The sequence below is a fragment of the Diorhabda sublineata genome, chromosome 1 (assembly GCF_026230105.1).
Source record: "Diorhabda sublineata isolate icDioSubl1.1 chromosome 1, icDioSubl1.1, whole genome shotgun sequence".
Taxonomy (NCBI): Eukaryota; Metazoa; Arthropoda; class Insecta; order Coleoptera; family Chrysomelidae; genus Diorhabda; species Diorhabda sublineata.
The window spans coordinates 11,515,872-11,539,761 of record NC_079474.1 but is presented as its reverse complement, the minus strand read 5'-3'; the positions used below and the strand labels follow the sequence as shown (position 1 = coordinate 11,539,761).

Sequence of the window (23,890 nt, the reverse complement as noted above, 5' to 3'; positions counted from 1 at the left end):
ACAAAGTTAATTAGAATAATAAAAGTTTGAGTAGGACTAGTTGCCCATCCTGTATATTCCGTGAAACACAGAAAAGCAAATAAAGAAATCCGATTAAAGATATAAATACAATGATATACAAAGGTTGTTTGAATAGTTCCAGACCTCAGCTGGAAGTACTTCATAATAAAATTGGGATATATACGAGGTGTCCCGTATAAGAATAAACTAAAAGCCATTTTGGACGCTAAATTTCTATTTGACATTGATATAAATGAATCATTGTCAAAATGAAAAAAAAATTGAGTATCGAGCTGTCATTAAATATACTTATATAGGGTGTTTACAAAAAGTTATATCGAAATAAACTAGTTTTTCAAAAAACAAACCTTATAATTTTGTTCCGGTTTGCGCCTCGGAGCTGTCAAAACGTATAAATGTTTAGTTTTAATAAACATAACGGGGTGAATTTGAACGAAACATATTTGCGTAAATAACCCGAAGGCATACGTGCCCGAACTTAGACAAAACTAATTAGGATCAGTTGTTAATTAATATTTACGAGTAATGCACGGTATTATATGTTTAGAAGGTTAATTAGACTTTGGAACATTAGCAGATATCAAATGAATCTGCGCACTAGTCATATAATACTTCCGGTGATATTTTAAACGACCCGAGGCGTCATACGCCCACAGATACAAAAGAACCGTACAGTGTATCAATAAAACGCTCATTTACGATGTAATTTTTATAAACAAAGTGTTTTAATTATTAACATCTGATATAAATAATGCTTTATAAGAAATAAATGTTTATGAATTTGTTTATTTTTTAAATCTAGATCATTTTTGCTATGTCATGGCAAAGTTGGTAAAAGATACCATCATTTCGACTTCTGGTAAACCCAGTTCATCAGAAACCACAACCATAGAGACTATTTGGACTGGAAAGAACTCTATGGACATTTAGTAAGCCTACTAAATCAAAAACCACAACCATAGAGACTATTTGGATTGGGAAGACCATCATTTGGACCCCTGATAAACCCAGTTCATCAAAAACCTCATCCATTTGGAGTAGGAAGATCGTCATTTGAACATCTAGTAAAGCTAGTTTATCAAAAAACACAACCATAGAGTCGGTTTATACTAGAAAGTCCATCATTTGGAACTCTGGTAAACCCAGTTCATCGAAAACCACAATCATTGAGAGTATTTGGACTGGGAAGACCATCATTTCAACATTGGGTAAACCTAGTTCATCAAAACAATAACCGTAGACTCTATTTGTATTGGAAAGATCTCTTTGGACATTTAGTAAACCTACTTCATCAAAAACCAACACCATCGAGACTATTTCGAGACCATCATTTGGACCTTCGGTAAACCCCTTTAGTTGAAGACCACATCAATAAAGACTGTTTGTCTGGGAAAAATATCATTTGAAATTTTGGTAAATCCAGTTCATGAAAAACCACAACAATAAAGACTGTTTGGACTGAGAAGACCATCATTTGGACCTTTGGTAAACCTAGTCATCAAAAACAATAGCCGTAGACTCTATTTGTATTGGAAAGATATCTTTGGACATCTAGTAAACATACTTCATCAAAAACCAACACCATAGAGACTATTTGGACTGGGAAGATCATCATTTGGACCCTTGGTAAACCCTGTTAGTCGAAGACCACAACCATAGAGACTGTTTGGACTAGGAAAAATATCATTTGAAATTTTAGTAAATCCAGTTCATGAAAAACCACAACAATAAAGACTGTTTGGACTGAGAAGACCATCATTTAGACCTTTGGTAAACCCAGTTCACCGCAGACCACAATCATAGAGATTGTTTGGACTAGAAAGATTATTTAGACATCTGGTAAACCCAGTTCATCAAGCACCACAACCATAGAGATCATCCGGACCAGGAAGACCATCAGTAGTGGCACGTATACGTCCAGATTTTGACTATTTAGTGATGGTAATAGTAGTGCCTTTAAATTGGGATTACCGACTAATTGGCAAAAATCACAAATTCATCTCAAAGACCTATTTTTAAAGCATGAACAGTTTAGAAACCAAAAATTCAGCCAAACAACATCAAAATTATAAGAATCGAATAAGCAGAACCGGACTTATGGGCTTTTTTCAAAACAAATTTCCCACTCTCCCCCACTTTTTATTTAAAGACATAGACTAAAACTTTTGGAATAAAAAATATCCAGAATTTGTTGGAGAATTCGATTATTGTATATAAACTGTAACTTTTGATGTGAATTTAAAAAAAAAATTAATACCAATACATAATTACAATTAGTATTGGAATTGAATACGAGGGTTGCTACATAAGATCGACAAATGCTGGTGTACCATTCAGAATTGACCAAAACAGGCGACCGTTTGCTTCGTTGGAGTTTAATAAAAGTTTTTATTTACAGAATGTCCTCTAGCTGATGACGGAATGGAACGATTTGCGTGTCCGACTCCGGATAGACAAGGAAGATATCATTGTATAGATGACCATGTCCTTTGTGACGGTTTCGTCGATTGTCCTTCGGGAGAAGACGAAGATAGGCAGTCATGTATGTTCTTTAAAACGGTAAGTTATTATCTTCTGCTTTACAATCGTGGCAGCACGAAAATTTTATCTAGTTTCCGTATTTACCGGGAAGTTGTACAAAATGGAGCGGATAAAAGTTTATGAGAGACTTTCATGTCAAAAAGAAAACAAAAATATTAATAGTTCGATATTATTTATAGATGCAGTTGGTTATTTGTTTGGAGACTATAAATTTTTATTAATATCGTAGATGGCGCTCACCAACTTACACTGGAATTTCATAGTTGAATTTACGAAGTTCAAGAAAAGTTTAAAATCGACGTTGTTTATTACAGATACTTTTAAAAAGTTAGGTTAGATTCTCTCATATATTAGTCTTATAGTTAATACGAGGGGCTTACTGAAATTTTTCAGAAACTAAAAGTTTCTCCTTTCATCCTTGTCAAATTCCGAAATAATTTGACGTATGTTGTCAATGTCCACTGCGCTTAAGCTTAATTAATTTTCCTTTTAATATAATTTAAACCATTTCTATGGGATTAAACATATCTACATATGTGCAGGAGTCTTGCAAATGCTACTCGTTTTACAAAAATTTCTCTTTCGAGTCCATTATATAAATTTTATAGCTGTGTTATAATACCGTAATATTTTTATTATTTATTTACTCTTTTTTATTCGTGGGCTGAATTATTACGTTACTAATTTATTCAAACACTATACACTACACTAACTTATAATAATTCACTTAACACTATCAGTTAACTAACTAATAATTTATTTAAATTCCTCGATTACTTCTTATATATGCCAAAAGTATTCTAAAAACTTCAGAAAAATAAAGAAAAAAAAATAAATAAGTAGACTTTCCTAGGAATTATTCAAATGAAACAATGTAAATAAATCGACTGCTATAATAAAAAGTTTTATAAAAAGCACACATCAAAGGTCGATATTTAAGAATTCCTGGTATTTCAATCGTACTTCGCCGAATTTTAAAAATCCATAATAGCAGGCTGAAGGACCCATATCTCTTGTTTGTAATATTACATTTTCTGTCAAAAATGGTTAAATCGTCTTCAGAAAATAGCGTTTTCAACTTTTTTGGTTTCGTAAAAATAAGGAATCACTTATAAATCATTCAATAATCACGTGATCTACGTGATAGGTGGCTTAGCATTATCTGTTTCATATAAAACAAAGAACCACTTATAAATCAATACATAATCACGTGACTTACGTACCAGGACGTACATTGTCATCCTTTTTATGGAAAAAAACGATGAACCACTCACAAATCATCCGTTAATCACGTGATCTACGTGATAGGTGGCTTAGCATTATCTGTTTCATATAAAACAAAGAACCACTTATAAATCAATACATAATCACCTGACTTACGTACCAGGACGTACATTGTCATCCTTTTTATGGAAAAAAAAACGATGAACCACTCACAAATCATCCATTAATCACGTGATTTACGTGATAGGCGGCTTAGCATTTTCCGTTTCATAAAAAACAAGGAACCACTTATAAATCAATACATAATCACGTGACTTACGTGTCGGGACGTACGTGATGTACGTTATCATCCTTTTTATGAAAAAAAAAACGATGAACCAGTCACAAATCATTCAATAATAACGTGATTTACGTAATAGGCGTGATTTATTAATTTTTGAAGGGTTTGAAAAAATCAGCTGGGCTAAGATTGTAGATTTAGAAGAAGATAGATTGGAAAGAATCATTTGTTTATAATAAAATATCATTTTCATCAAAAACTTATTAAACTCCCTTCGTATTAACTTACTCCTACCAGATAAAACTCCATTAAATGAAAAAAATAACAATTTCCGTATCCTGTCACTTCACGTCATTCATAAATAAAATAAGGTTGGGTTACAGGACTTGTCAATTTACGAAATACGACCCTTGTAACTCAATAATGTCAATATAGAGTTGGGATATAATATATTGAAATTGAGGTTAGAATAATCGTACTATTTCTATCAATTATTAATTTTTCTCAGTGTATGTATCAATATAGGTGTCAATAATATCTATAACTCGCTAGAGGGCTTGAAATTCCCATTTAGTGAGCCTAAAACATGATGTAATTGAAATAGTAACAAATTGCGATTAATTTTGAACTTGAAATTTAATAGATTCATGCTTGGAATATTTGTAAAGTCAATAAAGTGCCAACACCAACAATAATAAGCAATTTGAACAGTTTCACCATTCAATGTCTACCACGACGCCATCATACTCGTGAAAATGACGTTAATACCGCACTCGACAGCTTTCACTGAACTAGAAAATAAAACCGTGTTTAATTATATAACAAAAACTATTTAATCACATTGTACTTTATTAAAAACTAAAATTTTATGAAGGAAAGTTGAAAACGTCCATTTTCCTAGAACTTAACCGATAAAGTAGGAACTGTTTTTATCTACACATTGCCGTTTATGACCGTTTTAAACATTTATGACCGTTTTAATCTAGTACTTGACTAAATTCACCTCTATTTGTATATTTAACATGGAAATAACAATAAGACTATTCAAACATTTGTGTACGTTGTCGATTTGCCCAAGTGACATACCGTTTCGAAAACAAACACATCCATAGTGACTATAAAGGAAAACAATTGTAAGAAAATAGTGGAATTTATTGTCGGTAATAAAATAAACGTGGCAACATTGTTGAATAGACGACGATTTAACAAAGATGACTAATAGGGTGAAAAGTAATGAATTTATCACGAAGGCGCCAAATTATTTATCGAAGTGATCGGTTTGAATCATATTTTCATTTAAGAATAAAGTTTGTAGGTTATATACAGGATGTATTTCATATTTGTTCAAGTTTTTTATTAAAAAATATAATAAATATAAGTTCAAAAATCTTCCAAAATGGCGCTGGTGTAGACAAAAAGTATGTTATGAATGTAGTCATTGTTTTTTTTATATAAAAAATTTTAACATTTTGCGTTAAAAATTTGTACGGGGTTAAATAAGGCGGCACATTTCGACTTTTTTTATATACACAGATTGTTCTTTCCTTTACCCTCCGTACATACAATATAAATATTAATGCACAGCGTAGAACTAACAGATCAACGTTGCCAGACTTTAAAAAAAAGTAGGTTCACACCTGAAACTATAATTTTATATATATGATATATTTTTTTATATCATTGACAGATTTGCTAGTTCCAATGTTGCCAACAAGTCATAATTTGATAAATACCGAGTTAGGTCGACAATTTTTTCGAAATTGATTTTCTATCAAAATAGACCTAAAATCAAAAAAATTTATCAAGAAAACCGTATAAAAAAGTCTAAGAAGTAAAAAAGTTGGATGAATTCTCAATAAATGAGCTCTGGATGTGTGCAAACAAATCAAATATTTAAAATCAAGTTTGGGGTGTGTGCCAACAAGTCAAATGCTTGAAAAACAATTCAATGGATGAGTGCCAACAATTTATAATTTGAAGAATACCGCAATAGGTCGAAAATTTTTTCGAAATTAATTTTCTCTCAAAAGAAACCTAAAATCAAAAAGATTCATCAAGAAAAACATATAAAAAGGTCTTAGAAGTAATAAAAAGATTTTTCAAGAAAATCAACCAAAAATATTCTGGATGTGTGCAAACAAGTCGAATACTTAAATTCAAGTTTGGGATGTGTACCAACAAGTGAAATGCTTGAGAAACAATTTAATGGGCGTGTGCCAACAATTTATAATTTGAAGAATACCGCAATAGGTCGAAAATTTTTTCGAAATTAATTTTCTCTCAAAAGAAACCTAAAATCAAAAAGATTCATCAAGAAAAACATATAAAAAGGTCTTAGAAGTAAAAAGTTGAATGAATTTTCAATATATGAGCTCTGGATGTGTACAAACAAGTCAATTACTTGAAATTAAATTTAGTATGTGAACAATAAGTCATAATTTGATATCTAAATATCAAAATAGGTCGAAATTTTTTTCGAAATTAATTTTCTATCAAAAGAGCCCTAACATAAAAAGATTTTTCAAGAAAATCAACCAAAAATATTCTGGATGTGTGAAAACAAGTCGAATACTTAAATTCAAGTTTGGGATGTGTACCAACAAGTGAAATGCTTGAGAAACAATTTAATGGGCGTGTGCCAATAAGTCATAATTTGATAAATACCGCAATAGGTCAAAAATTTTTTCGAAATTAATTTTCTATGAAAAGAGACTTGAAATCAAAAAGATTCATCAAGAAAAACATATAAAAAGGTCTTAGAAGTAAAAAGTTGAAGAATGAATTTTCAATATATGAGCTCTGGATGTGTACAAACAAGTCAATTACCTGAAATTAAGTTTAGTATGTGAACAATAAGTCATAATTTGATATCTAAATATCAAAATAGGTCGAAATTTTTTTCGAAATCAATTTTCTATCAAAAGAGCCCTAACATAAAAAGATTTTTCAAGAAAATGAACCAAAAATATTCTGGATGTGTGCAATCAAGTCGAATACTTAAATTCAAGTTTGGGATGTGTACCAACAAGTGAAATGCTTGAGAAACAATTTAATGGGCGTGTGCCAATAAGTCATAATTTGATAAATACCGCAATAGGTCAAAAATTTTTTCGAAATTAATTTTCTCTCAAAAGAAACCTAAAATCAAAAAGATTCATCAAGAAAAACATATAAAAAGGTCTTAGAAGTAAAAAGTTGAAGAATGAATTTTCAATATATGAGCTCTGGATGTGTACAAACAAGTCAATTACTTGAAATTAAGTTTAGTATGTGAACAATAAGTCATAATTTGATATCTAAATATCAAAATAGGTCGAAATTTTTTTCGAAATTAATTTTCTATCAAAAGAGCCCTAACATAAAAAGATTTTTCAAGAAAATCAACCAAAAATATTCTGGATGTGTGCAAACAAGTCGAATACTTAAATTCAAGTTTGGGATGTGTACCAACAAGTGAAATGCTTGAGAAACAATTTAATGGGCGTGTGCCAATAAGTCATAATTTGATAAATACCGCAATAGGTCAAAAATTTTTTCGAAATTAATTTTCTATGAAAAGAGACTTGAAATCAAGACAAATAATTAACAAATTTATATAAAAAGGTTTCATAATATGTGAAGTTATAATATTTGTATTTTTTTTTTTATAGACTAAAGCACACCTGGATGTACTAGCCGACGCGCTACTTCGGTGGGCTCGCGGACGTTAACCCCTTCCCACATCTAACTAATCGGGTCGGCCATAGGCGGATATTAAAAAAAATGTCAGGTCTCTTTTAAAACGCCTATGACTTTCCCTAATCTCCCTAAGCGTATTCTTCAGAGAGCAAAAAGACTTTGCTGGCAGCAGCTACAGACACCGACGCTAACAAATTCTTCTTCTTTTTCTTCGTTTTATCAAAAATTAGGTACTTCGGGATATATACATTAGATCGGGTGTCGTACTGCGGCTGGCGTTACATAAATATTTCCCAAAAAGGCATTCCGATTTATGAAATCTCTCTATTAGAACGAAGGCCTTATAATTTATTTTTCGTATCGAACCAAAATGGTGCTGTAGTGTGGATTCCGTTTATTTTCCTCATACAGATCTTGTTAGAAATAAAAATGTTGAGGTTATGTTGGTATTTGTTATATTATATCACTGTTAATGTTAATAATATTCTAAATTAGACTATTAGGGTATTGGTAAATTCTGATTAGCAAATGAACAGTGTATTATCATCAGTTTTGCAATTTCTTATAATATTTGCACGTATCTAAAAGAAAAATTTTAAAAAAAAATCTAGTTATTAGTATAAGTGTCCCAAATATTCAATTTTAGCTTTCGATGTTTCCATTTCGGCACATATATGAATTGAGAAATTGTTGAACTTTGATCAAATGTTGAAATTTCGAGTGAAATTCGTAGGAGGCTGGGATATTGGCGAAAATAAATGAAAATAAACGACTTATCGGCTTCGGTAGACGATGTAGTTCGTCCTGAGCCACTGAAGCCGAACAGTTCGAACCGAACGAGTAAATATTTGAACCAATATTTTTTCAAAACAATTTTACTCTTAATTGACAACAAAAATCGGGAATGAAATTTGAAAAAAAAAATAACGTGCTAGTCAGAAGATAGGTTTCCGTTTGCAAAACTGAAAGTCTGAAATCTGTTGAATTTATTATTAGTTAGTATTTTTAAAATAGAATATGAAACCTAAATTCAATTCAAAATAAAAATAAAATAATATCAACGCTTGGTATATTTTGAAGGAAATATAAACGATTACGTCTTTTTCGTAATAGGAGTATTTAGGTTTCGTAATAATTTAGTCATGTAATTGAGATACTGGCCTATTTGTAGAAAAAAAAACAGTCGATATAGGCGTTATAGTTGAAAGAAATTACTGAAACACAATCATTTATCGCCTAGTTCTTCGTTTTTGTTTGTAATCGAAGGGAAAATGTTACCCTGGAACTGAAAGTTTACTAAAATTAATCTTCAGCTATAGAACAGATTTATAAATCTATTAACACAGTCTAAATAAGGTTTTTTACAGTGTGGAATCATATAAATCCCATTTTACAACCTCCATTTACAGCAGATTATCGTTAAAAGCATTATTTAATATTAAATCAATAGCAGATACAAGCATAAAATTTATAGGTATACTAAATACATTAGCAGAGTTTCAAAAAGGCTCCTGGAAGTTATTTACTACCAGAATTGGATCAAAATTCAATGAGACATCATTTTTTCCCCACTAACTTTGGCAGATTGTCGTTAATATAATTTTATTTATATTAAATTGATAGCAGATATGATATTAAAACTTGTAGATCTTCTAAATATACTAGTATCATGTTAACAAGGTTATTTACTACCTGGATTGGTTCAAAATTCAATGAGACATCATTTTTTCCCCACTAACTTTGGCAGATTATCGTTAATATCATTTTATTTATATTAAATTAATAGCATATTTAATATTAAAACTTGTAGGTCTTCTAAATATACTAGTATCATGTTAACAAGGTTATTTACTACCTGGATTGGTTCAAAATTCAATGAGACATCATTTTTTCCCCACTAACTTTGGCAGATTGTCGTTAATATCATTTTATTTATATTAAATTAAAAGGAGGTACAATATTACAACTTGTGGGTCTTCTAAATATACTAGTTGCATGTTAACAAGGTTATTTACTGCCAGGATTGGATCAGAATTCAATGAGACATCATTTTTTCTTCACTAACTTTGGCAGATTGTCGTTAATATAATTTTTTTTATATTAAATTGATAGCAGATATGATATTAAAACTTGTAGATCTTCTAAATATACTAGTAGCATGTTAACAATGTTATTTACTGCCAGGATTGGATAAGAATTCAATGAGACATCATTTTTTCTTCACTAACTTTGGCAGATTGTCGTTAATATAATTTTATTTATATTAAATTGATAGCAGATATGATATTAAAACTTGTAGGTCTTCTAAATATACTAGTAGCATGTTAACAATGTTATTTACTGCCAGGATTGGATCAGAATTCAATGAGACATCATTTTTTCCCCACTAACTTTGGCAGATTGTCGTTAATATCATTTTATTTATATTAAATTAAAAGGAGATACAATATTACAACTTGTGGGTCTTCTAAATATACTAGTAGCATGTTAACAATGTTATTTACTGCCAGGATTGGATCAGAATTCAATGAGACATCATTTTTTCTTCACTAACTTTGGCAGATTGTCGTTAATATAATTTTATTTATATTAAATTGATAGCAGATATGATATTAAAACTTGTAGATCTTCTAAATATACTAGTAGCATGTTAACAAGGTTATTTACTGCCAGGATTGGATCAGAATTCAATGAGACATCATTTTTTCTTCACTAACTTCGGCAGATTGTCGTTAATATCATTTTATTTATATTAAATTAATAGCAGATATGATATTAAAACTTGTAGGTCTTCTAAATATACTAGTAGCATAACCTCGTTAAGTTCATGCAGATTTACTACCTGGTTTGGGTCAAAATTTAATAATTAATTTCAATCATTTTCGTACACTAATTTTGGCAGATTGTCGTTCAAATATCTTCTACCTTATCTATGTACCTCAAATATAAATCGAAACAGTAATTTCAACTATTATTACTGACATTGCCCATCAAATCGTTAAAAAAACAGATCTTCTATGGATTGACCTGCCAATAAAAATCAATATTATTTTTTTTTTCAATAATTATAATAATCTGTCAAATAGCAATAACCCATTCATGGTTAAAGAAGAGAATAACTTGACGTACTTCCCCCTTGTATGTTTGGTTGCCAATAAACTGGCGATATCGATTCAAATAAGGTATAGATATCCAGGTTAAATCGACCTTGTTTCTGTGCAATTCGAATTGAAAACAACAAAGCAGTTCGGGAAGTCAGTAACCTCTGAATTTTCGGAATATTAATCACCGCTAGACAAAACCTTGTTTATCCAACATCTCTACTTTACACAAGTAAAAAAAAGAAGAAGTAAATATTTCGTTCGTATCATTTCACATAGATAAAAAAAGAAAAGCAAAAAAGTGCTCTCCATATTATAAATGATTAGGGGGATCGAATAAATTGTTATTTTTTTATTTAAAAATTATTACCAAGGTCGAACAAAAAATTCTATAAAACGTTTTGTCACATTACATATTATTACGAAGGACGAAAAAAAGTATCAGAAATATTGATCATACCAAACTATTACCAGGGTTGAACAAAAATTATTACGAGGGAAGAAAAAAATTTTTCTGAATTGTTATTATTTTTTGACAATTATTACAAGAATCGATTCAAAGGTTTCATAAATATTGATAATACCAAAATATTACCAGGGTCGAATTATAAAATTTATTGAACGTTTCATTTCATTACAAATTATTACGGGACGAAGAAAATTTTTCTGAATTGTTATTATTTATTGAAAATTATTACAAGGTTTCAGAAATATTGTTCATACCAAAATATTACGAGGATCGAACAAAAAATTTTATGAAACGTATTGTCTAATTTCATATTACGAGGGACGAAAAAAAGGATCAAATTAAAATGTTTCAGAAATATTGATCATACCAAAATATTACCAGGGTTGAACAAAAAGTTTGGGGAACATTTTGTTTCATTCAAAATTATTACGAGGGACGTAAAAAATTTTTCTGAATTATTGTTATTATTCATTGACAATTAATACAAGAATCGATTAAAAGATTTCATAAATATTGATAATACCAAAATATTACCAGGGTCGAATTAAAAAATTTATGGAACGTATTGTCTCATTTCATATTACGAGGGACGAAAAAAAGGATCAAATTAAAATGTTTCAGAAATATTGATCATACCAAAATATTACCAGGGTTAAACAAATAGTTTATGGAAAATTTTGTCTCATTAAAAATTATTACGAGGGACGCAGAAAATGTTTCTTGTTATTTTTCATTAAAAAAATTACAAGGATGGATATAAAGCGTTTCATAAATATTGTATTACCAGGTTTATGAAATGTTGTTTCATTACAAGGGAGGAAGAAAATGTTTCTGCTCAATTATAAATGATTACCAGGGCTGAACGAAATGTTTATAACACGTTTTATTGCCAACCGGAAATCTGCTTTGATAAGATTATTGGAGGTTATGTGATTGATTCAATATTGATCCTTATGGACTCTGTTAATTGAATTTTGTATTTTGGGAATAGAAATTTCGTTGCCATAATTATTGTTTAATGAAATAAGTACTAAGAGAATACCGTTGACGTACCGGGGCGCTCGAAATAGTAATATCTGTGATGATACAATGAAAACGCTTATATTTACCTCGAATTTAATTTTTTTATAGTGATATCTTTCAACTATAAATATAAGGGAGAGAAATCAAACCCTCAAACAATGAAGTAATCGAAATAATTATTATGCTAAGGGTCACCCTGCATCTTCCCATAATAATAGCCGAAAAAGAAGTTCCAACTGACTTCTTTTAAGGCATATGTTTTCCCGACCGTGTTGAATTGCACAAATGCACCAAAATCGCACTACTTGCACCAACGTTTTCGTTTCAAAGTTCATTTTTAAGGCACAAAGGACGGCTCAGTGGAAAATTTCAATGTGATATATTATATAGAAAAAAAAAAATGTGAATCCTGCCACGGGACTTCTTGAAACAGTGTTTTTTCAAAAGTGACTCCATCTTTAAATCGGTAGACTCCTTAAATTCGTTATAAAAGAATAATTTAAGTCAATTTATAGTCGAAGAAAAATTAGTAATAATGAGAAACTATATCAAAAGTAACCGACGCAATAATAATTTCGAAAATGTGGTTAGTTATGTTAAGAAGAGACACAATCACATTGTTCACCTTGTAACCGATCACAATTTCTTGAAAAAAAAAATAAATAAATATTACGAACCCGTTTTGAAACTTAATTATGAAAAAAATGTGTTTTTCGTTATTAAATACGTTCCATTATCGAAAAGTAGTTCCGAAACGGCCGTCGTATCTTTTAAGGAGTCCACCCTGTATAAACCACCTGCACATAATATTTAAAAATGTGAAAAAAATATATTCTATAAATCAATATATAAATATATTTATTTTTTACGTGTTTAGTTGTAAAAATAAGAATACTAATTGTTCATATGAATGTTTATATTATAATTAAAAACAAAAAAGACACAATGCACTGATATCTTTAAAATTTTCGTAGTTTTCATTATAAATGTCACAATGCACTACGCGCACAACCCTACGGACTAAACACGACCAAATTACCCCTATTTTTTTTTCTACAAACAATATAAATCGAAAATTTGTATTATACAATTACTCCACGTACACCCCCTGTATTATAAAATAATTAATTCATCAAGTAAACATAAAATTTTTCCATGAGAACTTTTTTTTACAAAATTTATCGATTAGAAATTCCAATTAACTTGAATTTTTTATAAATAAAATTAATTTAGAAAAAAAATCTGTAATAAAGTTACTATATATATAGTGACGCCCTCTGTTATCGAATAGCAAAAACAAGCCACACATTCAAATTGTGACTACTGCACTCCAGTCAAATTAAATCACTATGGTCATAAATTTTGATTGTTACAGAGGTTGAAAGAAAATTATATTATTCTGAACGTATATAGTCCGTAGCGATTTAGATAGCTCCCGATCCCATTTTCCATGTTCCCATATCCCATTTTTTACCCGTGACCCATAAAGCGCCCGCCGAATAAACGAATTTAGATTACAAAAAATAAAAATAAAGTTGACAAATGTTTCTATTTACTGACGGCCTAAATATTTTTATAAATAGATTTGTTGACTGAACAATACCTGTTGATGTTTCCCGAAATAAAATAATTAAAAAAAAATGGCTCGTCAATAGCGAATTTAATTTCGTTTATTCGGATTTGTACTAGCTACTACATGTACATGAATATATTTTACTATAGTGTAATGATAATGTAAAAAAAAGTCGATAGCTTAGATGAGAAGATGCGCTAGAATGACGCGTAGAGATTCCGAAATGGGATATCTCTAAAAGTATGGGGTAACAACTACTATCTATCCTGATACCTATAATATTGTAAAACAGTAAACCTGAATATTATAAATGTACAATAAATGCCTCAGCCAATAAAATTATCTCGTTTTATTCACTTCCTCTCAATTTCCTAATGAAATAATCTCGTTTCAATCACTTAATTACCAATCTTTTGGTGGAATTGCTTGGTACAGTAAGTAAAACTGAAAATTATAAATTTACAATAAAATGTCTCAGCCAATAAATAATCTAATTTTATTCACCTCAATAAATTAACAAAACTTTTGGTGGAATTGCTTCGTACAGTAAGTAAAACTTAAAATTAGAAATTTACAATAAATCTTTCGGCCAACCAAATAATCTAATTTTATTCACTTCATTTATTTAGGAAAACATTTGGTGGAATTACTTCGGCTACAATTGATTTATATTTGCGTCAGTATTTATACCTTTAATTGACGTTAATTAAAGTTTATAGCCAAATAACGAAATGGTCAGTAACTAATTAGATTACAATTGAGTTTCAATAGACATAATTAATGAGAGTCGCAAATTACGTGATTAAATCTGTAAGTGGTCGGAAATGGACTACGTGTCAAATCCAATTTGTTACAAATGTAACGCCATCTACTAATCAGCGATCTGAACTACTTATTTATACATATAAATACAGATTCCTACATTTTTAGTTAATCTAAATACATTGGAAGTTCGTTTATTATTTACAAGATGGCGCTGTTAAATTAGTTGCATCGTGTTTGAGTTAATAATACTGTTACTAACATAATAAATGTTCTTCAAAAACATATAGCATTATATAAAATCTAGTAATGTATACAAAAATGTGTGAAAATAGTATCATACTAATTAAAAAATAAGTCTCTTATTTTTTTACTGACATCTAGCGGTGATTTAATGAACAAATTATCAACCATAACCACAATAATATAATAGAATTCTATCATAATTTATCATACACTGTTGCCGGAAATACAGGAAAGTATTGAGATTTTCCGATTAAATTTTTTAATGAATTTGATTTGTAGAAGGAAAACGAATTAAATTATTCGAAGAAAGTAAAAAAAAGCTTCACGTGAATAATTTATTTTACGATTTACATACGTTACCATAAATCTAATAAGTAATACAACACTGTATAAATATTGAAATCATTGTAAAAAATCACAATTAAAAAAATAATAGGTACTATTACATGGGAAGAATAAAAAAATCGAAATAATCATAATGAAAATATACTAATTACTACTAATTATCACTTTTTTCGGCTTCATTACAATTCTAGGTTTACTTCCGTACGTCCTCTTCCTTTTCCTTAACGATCTGTCAATTATTACAGCGTCTTCTTTCCCATTAACGCCAATATGCCCCGAACATTCAATCTTCTTTTTTTCTTCTGTTTGACTATACCCGTCTTTCATTTCTACTTCTTTTTTTTCTTCTTTTTCAATCGGTAAAGGAATCGGTATCGGAATTGGTATAGGAATAGGTAAAATGAGCGGGTAGGGGACCATAACCGTAGGCGGAGGAATCAGAGTATCGAATGGTTTCCGGAATAGATTCGTTGTAGGAATAGTTCCGGTTTCGGGCTTAGGTGTTGGTACTCTTGATTCTACTGGTAATTTGATTGGTTTGAAAATTGGGGCGGTACTTTCGAAATCTGTGGGCGTTTGTCGTATTCGCAAATCTTGAGGTGCCTCCTCCATTGTATTACTGCAACTACTACTACAAGTTATTGTAGAAGGAAGTCTTTTTCTTATTTTTCTTTGAGATTTCATCCGGTTTCTTCTACTTTCCGAAGAGTCTATTAATTTAGAAGGGTAAGTTAAGCTCAACGGTGATGTTTGGGAAGGTTTTTCTGGTGGGTTTGGTGATATATCCGGAGAAGGACTTCGTAGTTCGGGTGATTTGCAATTTTTTAACCACAAATCGGGCGTTATTAAGGTTCCACTACTGGATTCTTCGAGTCTTAGGTGAGGGTGTAATTCGAGATGGGCTCGGGTTTCTCTGCAGAAGATGTGCATTTTGTATTGGTTTAAACACTTGTCCGAACAGAATTGAAGTTGAGACGCACCGTCCTGTAAAAATAACATTCTGCAGGTTTCTACATTACATTCTCGTTGAATGATTTATTGTTGTATTTTATAGATGGCGTTAAGATTACTTCAACAAATATTACTTGTGACATTTTTTTTAAATGTAAAATTATTCTAAAATTGTGATAATTTGTAGTTAAAATTTGAATTATCATAATTAATTTCCCAATTTACAATTATCTACGTTTAATTTTTTTCAATATATATTTGTAGCAAATGGAATAGATCTTCCTCTCTTATTCTAGAGATGGCGCTGGAGCTACTTTAACAAATATATTCATTATAATAAATTCCAAAATTTGTTTTAAATATAAATCATACTTTAAATTATGATCACATATTCATTATATTTATTTATTTATAGTAAGAATCGTTTAATTTTAATAATAACCATTCAAAACTCTACATTAAAAGAGCTTTCTCTCGTATTTTGTAGATGGCGTTAACATAGCGTTGAAAAATATAATTTAACTATTATAATGATATTTAATATGAGATAAAATTATTGTTTGTTGGTTAATTATGCTCAAACTCAAAACAATCTATCTTGTATTTTTGTTAAAATGAAAATTACTGATCTAGAAAAATAGAAATCCCCACCCTTTTAATAAAACGGTAGTTACTGTTTTATTTTCTAGATGGCGCTAGAACTATTCTTAAATATTATTTCATATGTTTTGAGTTATAGGGAAACAAATAAATTTAGCAATCATATTTTTCATATTATTTATTTTATTAGTGGTTCACGTAGATAATTTAAGTTTATTGTTCATTTTCCATTTAGATTTCTAGACGGGTCTAGTAGCAACCATAAATAAATTTGGCAAGTCTAGGAGCACAAATAAATAATTTTATGTTGGTAGTACTAGTGATTTGAGTTATTTACGTTTGATTGTTGTTGTAGTGTGTGAGTGTTTTTTGTGAGTTTTTTTATAATTTCATCGTTACAATGAATATTTGTTTGGTAAGTTTTGAGAATATTCAATTCTATAAACAATGCAAATTAATTAATGTAATGCATTTATTCTTATATGTTTATAAAGATTTGAAATGTTTTACAAGATGGCGGCTGGATAAAAATGATGCCAAATTAAAATTAATATCTTTCTTAAAATCATATTGATAAAGTTACTATAAGAAAAAATTTAATTTTTCAAGGTCAATTTCCAGTATATTATTGTTTTTCTTTCCAAACGATGACAATTATTTATACATGGGTGATCTCTGAGTTACGTACATGTCTAAATTTTCAATTTTATTTATTAAAGTTGAATTAAAAATTTAGGATTATCATACACTAAAAAACAGTCACTTACATTGAAATCTACATACGATATAGTGTGTCGTACGTGTCTGCACCAATCACATGTTTTGTTCTTTTTGAAGTTGGCTCTTCTAGATTGGGAAAAACAAAGTTCCGTACAAAAAACCGATGTACCAGAATGTATGGCAGTGCTGTCGTCAATCGGTTTACCACACCAACCGCATGAATCTAAAATAAAGTGAATAATAATATATTTATATCATTTAAACTAATAATTTGACCTTAAATTCAAAAATTTGCTAGTCAAAATCGTTTACACAAGTCCCTTTATGACCTTGATATTTCTTTACACAACTTGGTTTTTAGTATTCAGTGTTGCCAGAATGTGATTTCATCTGTTATAAAGACTTTTGAACTAAAATTTTAGTTTTGAAGATTAAATTATATTATACATCTTTTATCATAATTTTATTAATTGAAGAAATTTTTATTATTAATATTAATTGATTGTATAAACCAGACGATATTTTTACTAAAACATTATCGGTAGTTATGAGATGAATCTTTTGTTGGTTTTTATTTTTATTAAAAATTTATTTTCTTATTATAAATAAAATATATATTTGTCATAAAATCTACCTGCCATTGTTTTCCTGTAATAATTTTCGTGATACAGTTTGAGGAAATTATAAGAAATCCGGCAACACTGTTGGTTTGTTTAATTATGATTCATCAGTGCCCCGTGTGGATTTAGTGGATTAAACGATGTTGAAGAAAGATTTTTATCTCATTGAACGCATATTTAGATATTACGATCTACCTAAATACACCATGGCTTGTTTTTCAAAGTATTTATCAATTTAAAATCGAAAAATTATTTAAAATAGTGTACATTCCACGTGTTGCGGTTAAAAGTATTGGACAAAAGTGAGAGGAGATAAACCAGAGTTATTTTCAGCTGTTGTTTCAGCGCGTGCTACGTATTATAAACCAAGTTTCAAGTTATTTCAATTCACTAGAAGGGTCGAATCATATTTTAAATACAAATTTCCAAACATGTGTACTCTAATTATTATATAATCATAAAAATTAACATACAAGGTCCAGTTTGAAAGTTATTATAGATTTTAATTGTTAAATCACTCAAATTTATTGAAATTTAATAATTGATCAACCCCTGTAGATAAATACTACCAAAGTAATAAAGTTGATGATAATAATAATAATGGAAATGAATTCTGATATTCCAATATGTTTTTTAAATAGACTTTGATGAAGTAATATGATAGTGATTGTGTTATAATTGTGATGAACGTTTTGTTAGGTTATAATCGAATTTCAATATTAATGAAGAGAGGAAAATGACCGGAAACCGAATAAATATCCAGCGTATTCTATTTCCCACTGTTATTTTTTTTGTAAACTGAAATAAAACAGATTTTCCAATGAAAATTTTCCTAAAAAAAATTGAATTTGATGTAGACAAGATGGCGTACTAAACTATCTTTAATTACACTGGTAAACACTGTTTTTGTCACACGAATCTCGTAATGACTTTTACCCTCATTCCGAAAAAAATTATTATTTTGTTTCAGTCATATTCAGTTTTTTCCTGACCTCATTTCTACTATGTGAAAAAAACCTGAAATATATCGATGTTTATTTTTAAATTGATAATTTACAGTGTGAAAATATTACCCACCTTCTAAATTATGAACACCCCCTCGAACATTTGAAATAAGAAAGGGGGTCGTGTAGCACCTTGTGGGAAAGGGATTTTAGTCCTTTGTCCAGCATTATGAAGTTTTTTGAATTCGAGTTTTTTGACCAGATAATATTGATGATTCGAAAGTTTAGATAACGTAAGGAATTAACAAAATAACCCCCGAGGTCATATAAAATGTTGTACGAGAATTCCAAAATCGCCTCGGTTATTGTCAAGAATGGTTATTTTGAACATTTAATTTTAAAGTACGACTTAGAACACATTCTAAAAATTTATTTTTTCAGTTTTGATTGCACCAAATTTAAAAAACTTCGTATTGCTGAACAGAGGACTAAAATCCCTTTCCAACAAGGTGCTACACGACCCCTTTCAAAATTTTCAAGGGGGTACTTATAATTCAAAACCAAAAGATCATGATCATGACAATCGCTTAGATTGTCAACTTTGTTTGGTCCAAACAAAAAGCATAACAAACACACTGTCAAGTGTCCAAACACACTGTCCAGTACCCAAACTTATCATCGGTCAACTGACCAATCCTACATAGTGCCGAACTGCCTGTTCCAAACCCTCCAAATCAAGCAGAAACTCAGGATTCTGTATCTAGTTGGGAATTTGTTCTTAGACAACCCCATAAGGTGTAAAGATACAGGATTGTCCAACCAAACTGTAAAACACATGTTTTCTCTTGGGCCTTGGGGAAGATTTGAAATAAAATACGCCGAGTTGTCCATAGGACCGCTCTGGGCTATGGAGAAAGTTCATCACATTACCCACAGATCTCAGTCACATCACAGACTCAAAAGAAAAGCTTATTCAGCGTGTTTTTCCAGATATAGCCCAACAGTTCAATAACCTCAATTGGCTGGGTGAACGAGCAATAAAAAATGTCGAGGATCTCAATGCGACCCATCAAAATTTTCTTCCAATTTCCTTCAAATCTAGTCTATCCCACGGAGTTATTGAATTCACTGAAATTGCTTGGATTACCACCACTTCACAATTTGCAGGATGTCTTGATTCCGCGTATGCCGATGATTCCAATTCGACTTAAAACTTTTACAATTTCCGGTACGTCTGGTTTTTGCAATCACCATAAATAAATCGCAAGGCCAGCCGTTGGATGTTTACCAGAAAGCTTCAAATTGATTAACAGACTGTATCATAACTGAATGTGTCTTTCAACATTAAATTGAAACCTTAAGACCGCTTGACATGATGCAAGACAACGTGCAATGCAATGCATGATGCAATATTTCTTGATAAAAAGTATGCGTAGATGATGTATCGATTAGGTGTCGTTTTTATTGAGTCCAAGTTTCAATTTTAGAGAGAATACCGCGTATATTACGTTTTATTTTCCTCTGCGGTTTTTCACCAATTCTCAACTAACTTTTCCATGTTTTTTCGTCTAATTCTCCAGCTAAACTGACCATCAGACTCCAAAAGCAAGACAGAGGCACGATATATTTATTGCCAGGGTTTGAGGTTAGGAGATTGTTTACTTTTTGAATTTTGATTAGTGGCAACCGTGATTCAGTGGCAAAAGACTTGCTTAATGTCAAACGTCGTGCAATATTCCTATATGTAATATTTTGATCTTGCAATAAATTGCGTGCAATAAATATTTTATGATTTCATCTTTTTATTATTTATTTAACATATTTAAAAATTTATATATTATAAACCTCAAATATAAATTGATGGTAATTTGAATAATAACACGTGCTAGAAAACATGTTTCTATTGGTTACTGCGGTTGTGACGTAGAAAGTAAGTAAATACTGATACGTGGTCGCCACGTGTTGTGAGTGGAGGTTATTGGTTGTTTGGTGCGATTTGTGCTTTTGTAAAAGTTTCAAAGACTGTTTTAATTGAAATGATGGCCGAATTAGGATTTATTGAAGCAAGATCGGACAATCTACCTAAGGTAGATGCATTCATATGTAGTCATAAAGATGATAGCTTTGAAGGTTATGTTTTGTTCAAATCTTTCGATGTTAAAACACTTGTATTATTTTTCAGTGCTGTTTACTTACTTCCTACGTCACACTTAGTCATGTGATAACAAATGCGTTTTGGCGCGTCATTTATTTATTTTTTTACGAACTAATATACCGTTTAAAAAAAATTAAAAAAATAGTGTGTGATTAAGAACGATATACTAAATGTAGTTAAGGTATAAAAAAAAGTATGCAGGGATTGCAACGATGCCGGTTTTGTATACGAGGTCTGGCTATTAAATAATAAGACTGCGCGCCTACAGGGCGTCTTAGATCTTGTCTATGTACGTCCCAAAAACACGTTTCCGTCACTATTAAAAACAGGAGCAACGTATCAATCTCAAATTTCTCGTTAAGTTGAAACAAAACTCCGATTGAGTGCTATAAATTGTTGCATTAGGCCTATGAGGACAATTCTCTATCTCGAGCGCGTATTTTTGAGTGGTGTAAGCGCTTCAATAAGGGTCGAGAAAGCAAATCAAAATTCAAGGCGATTTTAATCGTTTTTCACGGTATAGTGATGATTGAATGAGTTCCAGAAGGTCAGATTGTCAACCAGACTTACTATTTGTCATTTTGGCAACACTGCGAGAACGGGTTCATAAAAAACGACCCGAGTTCTGGATTTTGCACCAGGACAACGTACCCGTCTATAACGCGCTATCTGTGAAGAAGTATTTGGCCAGTAATCGCACTCCAGTGCTCGAATACCCACCGTACTCACCAGATTTGGCACCGTGCGACTTTTTTTTGTTTCCGAAGATAAAATCTGCTTTGAAAAGGACCCGATTTGAGTCGTTTGAACGGTAAAGCAAAAAACTCCAGAGCTCCTAAGCTCCCTCACCAAAGAAGACTTCCAGCACTGTTTGAATCAATGGAAAAAACGTATGGAAAGGTGTGAGGCGAGGGGAGGGGAGTATATTGAAGAGGATCATTCGAATGTAGAATAATTTTCATAATAAAACCCTTTTTCGTAACAATTCTCGTCATTCAATAGCCAGACCTCGTATAAATATCAAATTCTCCACAAAACAAATCAAAATTTCATTAAAACTAATTACGATTGTAAATATGGCAACGTTACAATCTTGGTTCAATAGAATACGATGTAATGTTAATCGGCCATTTTGATTACGTGTAGAATGTTTTTTATTTATTCAATTATAAAATAGTATTTTGGTGGAATTGGTTTGTCTGTTTACAACGTTGCCAGCTGGTTTGAAAATTCTCTCGCTAATAATTTTGATATAATCCACAGTTATATGGAAAATTAATGTGGCATGCTTCCTAGAACTAAATCTAATTTCGAATATGTCATTAATCAAACAAGGTAAAAGGGCATACCTAATATATTGTGAGTGTGCGTTATTTAATGCTTAGTTGTTTTTCCTAGAAAAAGGGGTGATACAAATTTATTTCTACAAGTAAATATATACCGGGCTGTTCAAATAGATAACACATATTTATTATATATTTGGGCAAAAAAATGTAATTAATTATAATATTAATTATAGGTAAAAAAAAATACCTGGAGGTTTTGGCGAAAGTCCAGAGCTATCGGAATGTGATGTTCTGCAGTTTCTTGATATTCTCAATTCGTCTCTAGAATTTTCGTACCCGTACCAACCGAGTAATTCTGTCATGGCGTTTTGTGCGAATTCCTAAAAAAACTTTCTAGTAAAATTACGACTTTATCTAAAAAAATCTTATCCTAGTTTACACTTTTTATCAACTGTCACTTATATGTCACTTGATTAACCTCAAAATATTAAAAAAAATTTCCTAGCGTACTAAAAATTTTCAATGAGTAGTTTACTAGACGCTGTTATATCTTTGGAAATAACTCACACACTCGGCATTGCGTATAGTCTAATAAACAAAAAATGAAGTTGAATGATCTGGGAAATAGATAATTTTGACTCCCTACATCGTTCGGCAACTGAATATCTCAATTTTTGTCGTATTTTATACATCGAAACTGATGCTAAGATACCTTAGTTTTCCAAAATTCGAGAAAATGTATTCCCACTGATTTAATACTTAAATCTGACTAATTTCATGTGTAGTTTGTTACACTTATAATATAATTACACTTTTTGGTCCTTCGAGCCGGATATGCACTAGTGACAGGCAGGTTAGGTTAAGTTAATTGTGCCACAAATACAGGAAATAATGAAGGGTACAAACTTTGAAATGTTTTGTGAATTTTGTCCAAAATTTCCTAGGAAACAACTATATAGATAATTTTCATTTCGTACATCGTTCGGATACTATATATCCCAATTTTAATCGTATTTTATGTATCAAATTTGATACTGAAGGATCTATGTTTTCCAAAATTTGAGCAAATTAATTCCCAATGATTTAATACTTGAATCTGTCTAATTTCATGTGTAGTTTGTTAAACTTATAATATAATTACACTGTTTGGTATGTATGGGTATGTACTAGTAACGTATCGTCTCGGATTATCTAATTTCTGTCTTATATTAATGTGACTGTGATTCTATTTAACTTCGTTAAGATTCATTGTAAACTGATCGTCCCCTGATGGGGACCAACGTCATAGTTAAGCGATTCCATAGGTCCCTTATACACTTGAAGTTCCATAACTTATCAAATTTCTTATTTC

At 30.5% G+C, this 23,890-nt stretch overlaps 2 protein-coding genes across 2 annotated transcripts in view; one reads left to right on the top strand and one right to left on the bottom strand.

The window, feature by feature from the left end:
• The window catches only part of LOC130452388 (uncharacterized), a 64,594-nt gene extending 50,351 nt beyond the window's left edge, over positions 1–14,243 (top strand). Inside the window, exons 2-3 of the mRNA XM_056791637.1 lie at positions 2,420–2,580; positions 7,717–14,243. Coding sequence (XP_056647615.1) covers positions 2,420–2,580; positions 7,717–7,776 — 221 coding nt within the window. The 3' untranslated portion in view covers positions 7,777–14,243. The remainder of the gene's footprint in view (positions 1–2,419; positions 2,581–7,716) is intronic.
• A 996-nt stretch (positions 14,244–15,239) lies between these two features.
• LOC130452471 (sine oculis-binding protein homolog) overlaps positions 15,240–23,890 on the bottom strand; it is a 31,761-nt gene continuing 23,110 nt past the window's right edge. Inside the window, exons 2-4 of the mRNA XM_056791775.1 lie at positions 22,787–22,919; positions 17,582–17,757; positions 15,240–16,247 (exon numbers count right to left, since the gene is read on the bottom strand). Of these exons, the coding sequence (XP_056647753.1) occupies positions 15,408–16,247; positions 17,582–17,757; positions 22,787–22,919 (1,149 nt within the window). The 3' untranslated portion in view covers positions 15,240–15,407. The remainder of the gene's footprint in view (positions 16,248–17,581; positions 17,758–22,786; positions 22,920–23,890) is intronic.